This window comes from Tamandua tetradactyla, chromosome 18 (genome assembly GCF_023851605.1).
Source record: "Tamandua tetradactyla isolate mTamTet1 chromosome 18, mTamTet1.pri, whole genome shotgun sequence".
NCBI lineage: Eukaryota > Metazoa > Chordata > Mammalia > Pilosa > Myrmecophagidae > Tamandua > Tamandua tetradactyla.
The window spans coordinates 76,426,019-76,440,814 of NC_135344.1; the positions used below are offsets into that span (position 1 = coordinate 76,426,019).

The 14,796-nt window shown below is 37.5% G+C and overlaps 1 protein-coding gene and 1 pseudogene across 16 annotated transcripts in view; both read right to left on the reverse strand.

Annotated features, from left to right (window-relative positions):
* Positions 1–14,796, reverse strand: part of SPIRE1 (spire type actin nucleation factor 1) — a 362,107-nt gene that overhangs the window by 262,466 nt on the left and 84,845 nt on the right. For 4 of the 16 annotated variants that reach the window (XM_077136030.1, XM_077136028.1, XM_077136036.1 and 1 more), the window contains one exon: positions 9,581–9,665. The exons of 11 other annotated variants lie outside the window; for them this stretch is intronic. In XM_077136030.1, the coding sequence (XP_076992145.1) occupies positions 9,581–9,665 (85 nt within the window). Of the gene's footprint in view, positions 1–3,697; positions 3,838–9,580; positions 9,666–14,796 lie in introns of all 16 variants that reach the window. One more of the 16 variants, XM_077136038.1, reaches the window with a different exon arrangement.
* Positions 2,418–3,542, reverse strand: LOC143662364 (dynein light chain 1, cytoplasmic pseudogene; annotated as a pseudogene).

A 14,796-nucleotide genomic window follows, 5' to 3' on the forward strand; every position in this document is an offset into this window, starting at 1 on the left:
AAACAAAAGAATTGGAAAAAATGATACAAATTGTACAAATTGCAAAACCTTGTTAATGACTGTTTGGAAACAATTAGGTTGGGACGCCCCCATTAAGCAAGTCATGCTGCAGATACAGCAGGCAGAAGTGCTTTTAGAACAAGTCACAGAAAAGTACCCCATAGAAAGTAAACACTTACAATTAAAAAACCCTGCATTGAGCCATCCTGGAAATTTACTCCCCCACCACGGCACTGGTCCATTGCTATAAAACAATAAAAAATCTAAGCAAACAATGTAACCTTTTAATCAAAACAAGCTAACCTTTAACCAGATTAAAATAGGTCTTGACATATTGCCTCACCTGTAGAATAATAGGAAAAGAAAGTCTAAACTCAGAAAACTGCAAACACAATGTCTGTGGTTTAAGCCAATATCTTGCTGCTATTAAAATCTTGTGTAAGTGTTCCTAAGAAAATCAAAACGTGTACTTTCGCTTTGCTTCCCTGAACCTGTAACTTTACCTAAAACGTAAGCCATGACACAACCATGATTCTGTGATACCTGTTTCCTTGCCAAAAATAAGGGTATAAAATCAGTTAAGCAAAAATAAATCTAAGCAACTCTTCTCAGAAAGGAATTCTCTAAGCTGTCTCTTGGTGTTCTTCTCGCGCCGACGACCCTCCACACCTTCAAGCCCGTTCCCTCTGCTGCGGCTGGACCGCGGCAAAAAACCAATAAGCAAATTTATCTGGAAGGGCAGGGTGCCCCGAATTGCTAAAAGTATCTTGAGGAAAAAAAAACGAAGTTGGAGGTCTCACGCTGCCAGACTTTAAGGTATATTATGAAGCCACAGTGGTCAAAACAGCATGGTATTGGCATAAAGACAGATATATCGACCAATGGAATCGAATAGAGTGCTCAGATATAGACCCTCTCATCTATGGACATTTGATCTTTGATAAGGCAGTCAAGCCAACCCACCTGGGACAGAACAGTCTCTTCAATAAATAGTGCCTAGAGAACTGGATATCCATATGCAAAAGAATGAAAGAGGACCCGTATCTCACACCCTATACAAAGGTTAACTCAAAATGGATCAAAGATCTAAACATTAGGTCTAAGACCATAAAACAGTTAGAGGAAAATGTTGGGAGATATCTCATGAAACTTACAATTGGAGGCAGTTTTATGGACCTTAAACCTAAAGCAAGAGCACTGAAGAAATAAATAAATAAATGGGAGCTCCTCAAAATTAAACACTTTTGTGTATCAAAGAACTTCATCAAGAAAGTAGAAAGACAGCCTACACAATGGGAGACAATATTTGGAAACGACATATCAGATAAAGGTCTAGTATCCAGAATTTATAAAGAAATTGTTCAACTCAACAACAAAAAGACAGCAAACCCAATTACAAAATGGAAAAAAGACAGACACCTCTCAGAAGAGGAAATACAAATGGCCAAAAGGCACATGAAGAGATGCTCAATGTCCCTGGCCATTAGAGAAATGCAAATCAAAACCACAATGAGATATCATCTCACACCCACCAGAATGGCCATTATCAACAAAACAGAAAATGACAAGTGCTGGAGAGGATGCGGAGAAAGAGGCACACTCATCCACTGTTGGTGCAACATGGTGCAACCACTGTGGAAGGCAGTTTGGCGGTTCCTCAAAAAACTGAATATAGAATTGCCATACGACCCAGCAATACCATTGCTAGGTATCTACTCAAAGGACTTAAGGGCAAAGACACAAACGGACATTTGCACACCAATGTTTATAGCAGCGTTATTTACAATTGCAAAGAGATGGAAACATCCAAAATGTCCATCAACAGATGAGTGGCTAAACAAACTGTGGTATATACATACGATGGAATATTACGCAGCTTTAAGACAGGATAAACTTATGAAGCATGTAATAACATGGATGGACCTAGAGAACATTATGCTGAGTGAGTCTAGCCAAAAACTAAAAGACAAATACTGTATGGTCCCACTGATGTGAACTGACATTCGAGAATAAACTTGGAATATGTCATTGGTAACAGAGACCAGCAGGAGTTAGAAACAGGGTAAGATAATGGGTAATTGGAGCTGAAGGGATACAGACTGTGCAACAGGACTAGATACAAAAACTCAAAAATGGACAGCACAATAATACCTAATTGTAAAGTAATCATGTTAAAACACTGAATGAAGCTGCATCTGAGCTATATTTTTTGTTTGTTTGTTTGTTTGTGGTTTTTGTTTTTTTCTTTTTCATTTTTTTAAATTTTTTATTTTTATGATTATTTTTATTTTTTCTCTATATTATCATTCTATATCTTTTTCTGTTGTTTTGCTAGTTCTTTTCCTAAATCGATGCAAATGTACTAAGAAATGATGATCATACATCTATGTGATGATATTAAGAATTACTGATTGCATATGTAGAATGGAATGATATCTAAATGTTGTGTTAGTTAATTTTTTTTAATTAATAAAAAAATAGATTACACTATACTAGATCATTTCCAATTATGTCACTCTCAGTTACTTAAGAAAACGCTTCCTTCAGTCACAAAGTGGTGGATACACCTGATTTGTTGGTAGATGCTCATAATCTCAGCCTAGGCTCTAAGACTAAACGGTAAATCAGAACGACTGTTACTGATGCCGAATTTACAGCTATATCTGCAATCACAACTATATCTATAAATCAGTGTTAATGACTGTGAGTGGTAAGTTTATTTCCATTTTAACCACAGACTATTTTTATTTTTTTCCCAATGGTTTATTGCTTGAAAGGAATGGATTTTGAAAGAAAAAACATGGGACAGGGAAAGAATGAAAGAGAAAATAAATACAAATGAAGCTGTTTTGTTAACTGTTTTATAACCACACAAACAGAGAATGCCCTGTACAGACAGCACAATAACAGTTCAGAGATCAAGGTGTTCCCTTAGCAAGGCTGAGGGTTTCAGTCTCTGGCATTTGGAGCTTAGGCTGCAGTTCTTGTTTTTGGATGGATCACTGGCTGGGTGGCACAGTCCATGCTTTAACCAGACTTGAACAGAAGAACGGGCACATGCCCTAGGTAGAAGTAGCTGAAGTGCTTGGGTTCATGTGTCACATGACTGCCGAAGTTCTTTCCCATCATGTCATGTCAGGTGGGGTGTAGTTCCTGTCAGCCTCCTCTTGGAGACAGGCTGCAATGTCCTTCTCTGTGTTCTATTTTTCCAGTGCCCGAGTAGCGCAGTCCACCGAGTCCTGTTGCAGCTCCTCCAGCACATCTGCAGTTTTGAGCACGACCTTCAGGTCGTACATGGTTACCGAGTAGCAGGGCTGGCCCACAGCAACCGTCTCCTCGGGGAGGGGCTCACACAGCTCAGGCCTGGCCAGAGCTACCCTGGCTACCGAAGCCCTGGCGCATCTCTCCCATGGACTATATCTAATTAGAAAGAACTGTGCAACCAGAAATGAGGTGAGAGTGAGTAGTGCATCTATGACTATACCACATGAGATGCTGCAAATATTTGTCGGTTACCAAATTAATTATGAAACAAAAGACAAGTGATGATGTCCATGAAATTTTCAATAATTATATTTATATTAGTAAAATTAAAATCTACAAATTCTAGGCATCACAATTTTAATTTTAAAAATAAGATATTTTTACACTTATTTTTCAATATCATATACTTGATTATTTATTTCATTTATATTACCTAGGGATTGAAGGTCTAGAAAACACATCAAGTCTTTATTTCTTCAGTGAAGTTCAATTAAAAATTAGATTAGGGTGACAGTGGCTCAGCAGGCAGAGTTCTGCCTGTCATGCCGGATACCCAGGTTTGATTCGTGGTGCCTGCCCATGCAAAAAAAAAAAACTTAGATTAAACATGTTTGTTTGTTTTTTCTTACAACAGTAGATTCCTAAGATCTTTATATGCCTATTTTATTACAAATGAGATTATAAAACACAGTAATGTCCCAAATATCCATCAAGTGATGAATGGATAAACAAAAGGTGGGATATCCATACAATGGAACATTATTCAGCCACAGAAAGAAATGAAGTTCTGATACATGCTACAAGCATGGATGAACATCATTCTAAGTTAAAGAAACCAGACACAGAAGGCCACATATTTTATTATTCCATTTACATGAAATGTCCAGAATCTACAAATTTAGAAAGAGAGAAAGTAGAGTTCCAGAGGTTAGGAAGAAATGAGAAATAACTGCAAATAGGTACAAGGTTTCATTTTGGGATGAAAAATGTTTTAAATTTGATTGTAGTAATAACTGCACAAATCTGTGAATACACTAAAAACCAATAAATTGTACACTTCAAATGAGTGTACAGTATGGTATGGGAATTACACCTCAGTAACACTGTCAAAAAAACACACATTAATGATCACTCATACAAATCTCTGTCCCTAAAACAACAATTGGGAAGTTAGCCAAATCTGGATAAATTAACAGCACTATGCAAACATACATCTATAGGTACTCTGAGGCAGAAGAAAGTCTGAGAAATGCTGAAGCACAGGAAGAACTCCACACTCCTTGGGGTACAGGTCCTTCAGGGGCCTGGACCCTACTGGTCTCTCTAGCTCTATAGCCACCCACCCCAATCCTCAGTCGGACTCTGACCATTGTGCTACAGGGTCTCTTTCCTCTGCACCTTTGCATATGTCAGCCTTCATTTAGATCACCACACAACTTAACAAATACATGTATTCTTTTATTTACAGTCAGCCAAACATGATATTTGGGAGTTACAACCATAAAAAGTCAGAAAAAAGAACCTTGCTGTGAAAGCTATATCCTTCTATAGAATTACCAAATTTGAATCATGACATCTTTTACCAAATTATTATGTACCACAAATGAAACATAATCTAATTTATTAGGTATCTATTATATTTTAAATTGGACATTGTGTTAAGTGCTATATATCTCTAACTCACTTAATCCCAAGTAGTAGAAGAGGATGTTAATTAAGCAAAGTTAAATAACTTGTTGGAGGTCAGAGTAGGGACTGAAATTTAAGCTTGGGCAGTTTCAAAGCACATGACCTTTCTACTACGCCACACTACTACTCCTCACAGAGTTGCTTCTTGTACACAGTGATTATGAGAGAGTTATATAGTTGAAATACAAAACTCAGAAAAAGCCAAGATCAATAAACTGATATATCATATATGACAAGAAGTGGAATCTAAGCACCACTGTTGCCAGAGCTCCTTCATCACCTGAGTCCTGTTCCAGGCCAGAAGACTCATCAAAAGAAGGAATTCAAGGATGAGGCAAGCAGATACAACTGAGTGAGAGAAATGTATTGAAAAGTAAGTATACGTTCAAGAGAGACATCTGCATGTTGTTTGGCACAAAGGTTTTAATCAGATTAAACAAAGGGAGGTGGGTTTGAGATATTGGTACATTGTGTTTTTACCAATACACATTCAAATTAAGAGTTGCAAGTAGGCTACTGTGGTTGGTTAGTAAACATGGAAATTAAGTGTTGTAAGTAAGCTATTGCAATAGGCTGTCTAGACATTACATTAAGGATTGTGAACAGGTCATTGCGATTAGTTCATGTCTTGTGATTTAAAATATATCCTGTTTTGCTCAACCTCCCTGGGTTTTAGGAACCTGACTGTTCTCACCAGATGCCTTCTCTCTGCACAGAGCCAAGGCACCCCAGGACCTGAAAGATGTTTTCCCTATGTCTAACTTACTTTAACATGTTAAGAAATTGTATTTTTTTTTAATACTGCAAAAGGAATACCGAATACTGGGAGATAAGAAAAGTGAAGAACCACAGCACGGTGCCTAAAATTGTAGTTAAAGTATAGATACGAGGACAGAGCCTATCTGAATGAATACATGTGGGTTAAAATGGACAACATGCTTTAGTCTAACTGTGGCATTGAACAACAGTACTTTCTAGGGTGATTAGAATGTTCTATATCTGTACTGTCTAATGATCTACATGCTAGGCTACAAGTACCTCTTGAGTCCTTGAAAGGTAGCCAGTATGATTAAGAAAATGAACTTAATTTTATTTACGTAGACACGTGGGCAGAGGCTACTATATTGGACAGTGCAGGTGTAGAGAAGGAAAATAAGGCCTTCTGAATGGGTCTGTGGCTAGGTAACAGGGACAACAAAAAAAGTAGGGTATAAGAACAACAACAACAAAAAGGGTAGGGTATAATTAACAGAAAGACCAAAATTTGACGGTCAGCCCAGATGACTGAAGGGTAATAAAGTCAGATAGTGCCTAAAAGATACTATAACTCGTAATGCCGTAAAAATTCAATTGTCTTATATATGTTACAGAGCAGAGGGATAAGAAAAATGTGGATATTTTCTGAGAGGGAAACTTCAGTTTTCATATTTCCAGAGTCATCTGGAAATTTATCCTCAAGGGTAGAGACTGCACTTTATTCCAGCCTATTTTCTGTGCCCAGCACAATACCTTGCACATAATAAGTACACCAGAAATGCCTATTGAACTACTAAAGCAGGCAGACATCTTACTGAGTTCCCAGGCAGAACGGCAAAGTAAAAAAAAAGTCCCCAACTAGAGATGGGTCAATGGTTAGGTAATGAGGGTGATCTTAAATGGAAGGGAACGGATAGAAGTGAAGGTAGTTCATTAGTGGGTCTGTAAGTAATATTGTCATATTGAAGTGAACATGATTGAAAGGGGTTGTATAGAGCCATGTATCCCACTGATTAACACCAGAAACATAAATGAGTTCTTGCGTGAACTACTTGAAAGGTATGAAACTTGTACAAAAAGAGTCAATAATATGGGGGCACAGGGTGGAAACCACTATTGCATGTTAGGGCCTGTATTTACCAGGAAAGCGCCAACAGGACCACAGCGATGCCAGGGGTAAACAACTAGGGGTGAGGGTGGGGGGACAAGAGTTAAGGGGAGGTGTGGATTTTCTATTTGGTCATGGTGTGTTTATCTGTTATTTTCTACTTGGAACAATGAATATTGTCTAAAATTGAAAGTGTTGGTGATTGCACAACTAAGTGAGGATCACGTGAGACATGGACTGTTGAGTTGGGACATTATCCATAATACACCATGGATGGAGGTGGGTGAAGGATACACTGACTGAGAAGCAGAAAGGTGACCTGTGGTGTAGACATACGTGATGGAATATTGTGTAGCTACAGAAAGGAATGAAGTTGTGAGGCATGCAATGAGGTAAGTGAACCTGGGGGACATTATGTGGTACAAAACAAGGCAGAAACAAAAGAGCAAATATTGTATGGTCTCTTTTAGAAAATACTTGAAAGAAAATTGGGGCCTAGATTGTAAACTCTTATAGCAGTCACATTTAGTCAGAGCTGTAAATGTTATTTCTAGATTTTGAGACGCTGTGCTATATATGTATAACCTGGCATTTCCCTGGAACTTTGGATACTCATGTAATATCTAAGACTCAGAGTTGGAGTTCTGAAGCTCTGAAAGTCAGCACTGCTAGATACAACGGCTGTTAAAGAAACCGAAAAAGAGATCAGGCTTCATTAAAGATAAGAATGATGCCGATCTGGTGGTGACTAAGGTAAATCAGAATACAAGGTAAAGGATGATACAGTCTGTATTTTAGAATTTACCTACTGCATGAGATCAAAGGAAGAGAGGTTTATTTCATCAAAAACCTAAATTTTCTGTAGCACATAATATATCTCAACCTGTCTGCAGAGCTCATTTAAACAACCTAAACACATGGAGTCCAGAATGGAAACTAGGGATTGTAATTTTTCATAGCTTCATGTAATACCTGGATACAACCAAGCGTCTGTTGGGTAGATAATTAAAAAGCATTAGCAAAGTTCTTTAAGGGACTGGAGAAAAAATATGGAAGTATTATACTTTCCTACGGGGGAAACCCCTAATACTCTCTCAACATTAGGGACTCCCAAGTCAATAGGCCAAGCACTTGAAGTTAAGGCTTCCTCTTATGAAACTACTTCTGTAGTGGAGAAGCTAAGCCAACCTATAGTTATGCCTAAGAGTTACTTCTAGAAAACTTCTTTTGTTACTCAGATGTGGCCTTTCTTTCTCTCTAAATGCAACTCTGAAAGGAAAATCATTACCCTCCCCTTAGGTGGGACATGATATCCATGGGTGAAAGTTTCCCTTGCAATGTGGGACACAACTCCCAGGGATGAATCTGGCATTGGCACCATGGGATTGACAATGCCTTCCTGACCAAAAGGGGGAAAAGAAACATACTAAATAAGGTAACAGTAGCTAAAAGAGTTCAAATAGTCAAGAGGCTATTTGGGAGGCTACTCTTATACAAGATTCAGCTAGATATTGCTAATTGCTGTGATTTTCCAAACCCCAACCAACACCATTCTTGTCACACCCAGGGCTCTATCTGAGATTTTACAAAAGTTTCAAGCACTAAGATTACTTTCCAGAAACCTAAAACCTCCAGATGGTTCCTAGGCCAGATAAGTCCTGAAGCACAGAGAAGCCAGCCTCTCTAGAACATCAACTTTTCTGTCCCCTATCCCATACTGTCAACATCCCTTTCTAACATGAAAAGTTAGAATGGGCATAGCCCAAATACTCCTAAGGATTGGGAGAAGGATCAAAGGAAAAGGAGGAATTGCACAGAGAAACAGGATTTCACAAACAAGTATGACTGTTACAGCATCATATAGGTATTTCTTTTAGTCTCCAGTGTCTTGGAGCACCTAGAAGGAAAAACTTGAAATTGTGACACTGTACTTCATTCCAAACTTTGAAATCTATTCTATAACCACTTGCTATAATTTTACTTTGAAATTTATTGCTTTTTTGTATATATGTTATATTCACAATAAAAAAAAAGTCCCAGGACCAACACACAGGTGAGAATGAGAATCCCTGAGAGGGGAGAGCATGTCCCATTTCATCAAAAGAGTACAAAGTAATCAAGACATGTAAGTCAATGGTCCTATATTAGTCATTTCTACAGAAACTTCTCAAACTACTTATTTAAAATATTACTACTACACCTCTTTGAACTAATGTGACTTTCATCTAAGTAGCTTAAAGCACTTGATTAGGAACCATCAATTAAAGTTCCACACTGCACAAAGTATAATTTCCATTTTGAAAACAGGAAAACAAGACACTTTATGGTTCAATAATGTTACTGAGATTAAAGACGAAACAAAAAAATTAAAAGCCACACTATTTTTTACTCTATCCTGGTCATATCCGAAAATACCATCATATTAATATTTTTCCTTAACTCTATCTACTGAATCCAAACCCATTATCAGAAACTAACTTGCATTCTAAATGTTTGGTTTCAGAATATAGACAAGGAACTTGATGAACCACTTTTCAATCATAGGTTTCATTAACAACTGTCTGCAAGCCTAAAAGGTTCACATTTCCATGAAGTTTGTTCCTGGAAGCCAAATGAAATTCTTAATTCCACGGGTGACTCAACACAAATAAAACAACATCATGGGTACAATATTGGATACCAAAATCAAGACTGAGGCCTTTGTATGCCTGTCAATTTTATATAATGTAAACCATGAGAAATGATGACCAAGAGATTCAGTACCTTAGAAATGGGAGTCTTAAGATCTCTACTCCAACCCCTCATTCCATTCTCTTTGGTTGGAGATTTCCAATAACTGAAAGAGTTGCTGTAAACAGATAGAGGCATATTCAGTAAAATTCTCTCTTGTAAAGCACATGAAAAAGATGCAGGAAAGCTTAAAGAATTATTTTTAAAAAGAGGAAAAATTTAACATTCCTGCTTTAATGTTATCCAAATGGTGATCACCAGCTATCATCCAGCTTAAATTTAAAAAAAAAACAAACAAAAAAAAAACTGAAATTGTGGTTGTGCTTCTCTGTTCCAGAGGAGCTGCAGCCATCTCCCAACTCAACAGACAGATTTCATCCAGGGACAAACAGTTTGCTTTTCAATTAGCTATATCAAGAGTCACAAGTGGGTCTCAGGGTAGAAAAGTTAAAAAAAAGAGCAGTCTAAATTATTTCAATCTGGCTAATAAGCATGTTATCTGAGAAAATTGTTTCTTAATGTATGCATCCAGGCCCCATTATCAGACCTGACAAATCAAAATCTCCAGGGTCTGAGGGTCACATCAGCGGTATTTTAAAAGCTACCAAGATGATTCCAATGATCTGCTATTCATTTATTCATTCTTTCCTGCAATAAATGTTTATTGAACACCTACTGTGCATCAGGATTAGTACCTGGAGCTGGGGGTGCACAGGTCAAGGAAAGAGCCACACAGTCTAGAACCCCGGAAGTCAGTGGAGGCATCACACAGGTATAACAGGCCACCAGGCAGGGCCTGATGTGGCCATAGTGATTTTTCGAGAAAGCAAAGACAAAAGGAAGGAAAAACAAATCTACGACAAAATATGGCAAATAGCACAAAATAAGATGACAGAAATCAGTTCAAATATATATATCAGAGCTCATAATAAATATAAACAGGTGAAACATGACCATTAAAAGATCGACTCTAAAGTCTGATTTTAAAAAGAGAATCTAGCTGTATATAGTTCATCATAAAAACACCTAAAACAAAACAACAAAGATTTGCATTAAGGGAAGAAAAACATACACACCAGAAAACAAGAATCAGAAGAAAGCTACTGTAATAATGTCAATGTCCTCCAAAAAAATAAATTTAAGGAAAAGATGAATAAAAAGGGCAAAGGATAAAAAGGAGCATTACAAAAAATAGCATGCACCTAACAAATATCAGCTCAAAATAGTTAAAAACTAAAGCTGTCAGAAACACAAGGTAAGAATGATAAATCCATAATAGTCTCAACAGAAAACTTTAACACATCTCTTTCAGAAACTTATAAAACAAACAGATAAAAAAATTCAGGATGAAGAATGTCTGAAGAATATGATAACAAGTCAAAGAGAACACATTACACACACACACAAAATGGAATATTAGGATACTTCACCCTTCAAAGAATATACATTATTTTTTAAAAAAACATTTTTAAAAGTAGTTAGAGGAACTGAAAAACCAAGGAACTTCAAGAGAAAAGGTACCGAAAAACAGCTAAGATTCCACCAGGCTTTTAGCAACAATTTAGGATATGTCATAGTCAAATATTCAGATAATTCTCTCTTTTGCTGTAAATTATTCATTCCTTTTACCCAAATAAAAATAAGGGAAGGACTAGAAAATTTAATATAACAGAGACAAAAAATAAATTATAACGAAAAACTGGAAAAAACAAGTTGTCTAGGTTGAAAGGCAATGGAGTATTTTGCTTGAAAAGGCTTAAGTCAGCTGCCAGAGTTCACCTCCCAATTCCACTATTTATTTATTGCTGTAAAATTTTGCAAAAATTACCACATCTATGTCTCTATCTTGTCTATAAAACAGCTAACAACTGTAAGACCTCAGAAGATTGCTGTGAAGATTAAATAAGGTAATAATGTACACGAAGACTCCACAAACACAAGCTTTCAAATGTGTCAGCATGCCATTAAATATAATAGAGAGGCTAGAAATGCACCAATACAGAAAAAGATGCTCAAAACTTAGTGTGGTTAAAAAAGGCAAGTTACAAAACAATAGGTACAGTACATATGAAAAACATTCGTATAAAAAAGGTATATGTATTTTAACCTAATTTGTGTTTCTGAAAAGCACAGCATTGAGTCAGAGATACCAGAATTCAAATCCAGGCATTGGTGATTAGCTGTATGACCCCGGAGAAAGTATTTAACCTCTCTGGGCCTCAAGTTTCCTTGTGACTAATGATGATTTCTGCTTCACAAGATTGTTGTGGGAATTGAGCAGGATAACATAGGTAAAACTCTATCTGGAAGACGCTTAATAAAAAGGTAGTTATTTTTTATTAAGGAATATGTGTATGTAAATGCATATGCCTGCATATACAAAGAAGTTTTTCTAGAAGGATACACAAATTATTAACAGTTACTTCTGGAAAGTGGTACTACAAGAGTTGGATGGATAGTGTTCATGCACTGTGTGACTTTTTGTATGATCCTATGGTGTGCGTAAAAATTTTAAATTGCAAAAAAGTAAAAATTTTGACTAGTCATTTCCTCATGTACCTTCTATAGACAGTTTAACTGAACACCATAAGTACATGGAACCTTGAGTAGGGCATGAGATTTTGTAGGTTTGTACAGAGTGATGCCTTGATAAGTTCCAGAATATGTGAACAGTGAATAAAAAAGTATTTGCAAAGTTCCCTTGGGGGAATGGTGAAAAGAGGGAAAATTCAACTTCCCCATATGCAGAAGGCCTGCTATTCTCGCAAGCAGTGAGGACAACAAAATCAATAGGTCAAACCCTCAATCTTAGGGTTTGTTCATATGAAACTTATCCCTGCAAAGGATAGGCGATGCCTACTTAACATTAGAACTAAGAACTACCCCCAGAGAACCTCTTTTGTTGCTCAGATGTGGCTTATCTCTCAGCCAACAAACAAGCAAACTCACTGCCCACCCCCTTTCTATGTGGGACATAACTCCCAGGGGTGTGGACCTCCGTGGCAGTGTGGGACAGAAATCCTAGCATGAGCTGGGACTCAGTACCAAGAGATTGAGAAAACCTTCTCAATTGAAAGGGGGAAGAGAAAAATGAGACAAAATAAAGTGTTGTTGGCTGAGAGTTTTAAATAGAGTCGAAGAGGTTATCCCAGAGGTTATTCTTACGCATTAAGAGCTACTGGAGCTGAGTTTCAGTAGCCATGTTTCTTTAAGATGATTGTATGATGATACAGCTTTGGCAAAGTGATTGTGTGATTGTGAAAACCTTGTTCTGATGCTCCTTTTATCTACCGTATGGACAGATGAGTAAAAAATATGGATTAAAAATAAATAAATAATAGGGGGAACAAATACTAAAATAAATTGGGTAGAGGGAAATACTAGTGGGCAATGAGAGGAAGAGGTAAGGGGTATGGTGTGTAGGTATGAGTTTTTTCTTTTTCCTCTTTATTTCTTTTTCTGGAGTAATGTAAATGCTCTGAGAAATTATCATGGTGATGAATACACAACTATATGATGATATTGTGAGCCACTGATTACACACCAAGTATGGAATGTTCATATGTTAAGAATGTTTGTGTTGTATGTTGATTGATTTTAATAAAAATTTCTTAAAAATGCACAGAGACATAAATGGAAAATTAGTTACTCAAAAAAAAAAAAAAGAAACAAACACTTTTGAGAGGGAGAAAAAAAGGATTGAATATAAAAAAAAAAAAAAGAAAAATGAACAGAGAGGGATGGTGCGATGGTGACTCAGCAGGCAGAATTCTCGTCTGCCATGCCAGAGACCTAGTTTGATTCTCGGTGCCTGCCCAGGCAAAAAATCAACAACAAAAAAATGAACAGAGAGATGAACCTACTCACTGCTGGTAAGGAAACAGAGTGATGCAGCCCTTATGGAGGGCACTGTGGTGGTGCCACAGGAGGCCAGGGGTGGAGCTGCCGTATGATCCTGCATACGATCCTGTATGATTTACGCCTACTTGAGAGGAAGTGAGAGCAGGGACACAAATGGACATTTGCACACTGGTGTTTATGGTGGCAGTGTTCATAAATTGCAATAGATGGAGGCGACTGAAGGGTAAATCAACTGAAGACTGGAAGGGGAACTGTGATGTATGTATACAACGGACCACTGAGTAGCTACAAGAAGGAATGAAGTCTGTATGACACTTAAGACTCAGAGTTCTGAAAGGTCAGCATTGCCACATAAAACAACCGCTAAAGAAACTGAAAAAAGAAATCAGGCTTCAATTAGATAAGAACTAAGCAATCAGGTGAGGACTAAGGTAAATCAGAATACAGGGATAAGGAAGACACTGTCTGTACTTTAAAACGTCACCTACTCTATAACACCAAAGGAAGATAGGTTTATTTTGTCCAGAATCTAAATTTTTGTGGCATACATAATCTAACCCAACCTGTATAGATTTAAACAACCCAAATACAGGGAGCCCAGAATAGGAATAAGGGCTTGTAATTCTGTAAGGCTTAATGTAATGCCCGGATACATCCCACAGTATGTTAAGCAGATAATTAAAAAGTATTGGCAAAGTCTCCTGAGAGATGGGAGAAAAATGATGGAACTATTAAATTTTACCACTGGGGAAATACTGTCTCACACATTAGGGACTCCCAAGTCTACTGAGATCAATACGCCAAGCTCTTGATTTTGAAGCTTGCTCTTGTGAAGCTTATTTTATACAGTAGAGAAGCTTAGCCTACCTATAGTTTTGCCTAAGAGTTATTTCCAGAGGACCCCTTTTGTTGCTCAGATGTCGCCTCTCCCTCTCTAAGCCCAATTCTGTAAGTAAAATCATTACTCTTCCCTCTATGCGGGACATGACAACCAGGAGTAAAAGTCTCCCTGACAAAGTGGAATATGACTCCCAGGGATGAGCACTGCGGAAGCGACAATACCTTTCTGACCAAAAGGGGGAAAAGAACTGTAACTAATAAGGTATTAGTGACCAAGAAAGTTCAAATAGAGTCAAAAGGCTACTCTGGAGGCTACTCTTACACCAGCTTCAGCTAGATACTGTTATTCATCATGGTTTGCCTAATCTCAACCAAAGTCATTCCCACCAACCCTTAAACACCTAGGGCTTTATCTGAGATTCTACAAAGGTTCCATAAACTATTTATGTCTCTAGGTTTCCAGGAATCTACAACCTCCAGTTGGATCCTAGGCCAGATAAGTCCTGTAAGCCACAGAGGCCAGGCCAGCCTCTCCAGAATATCAACTA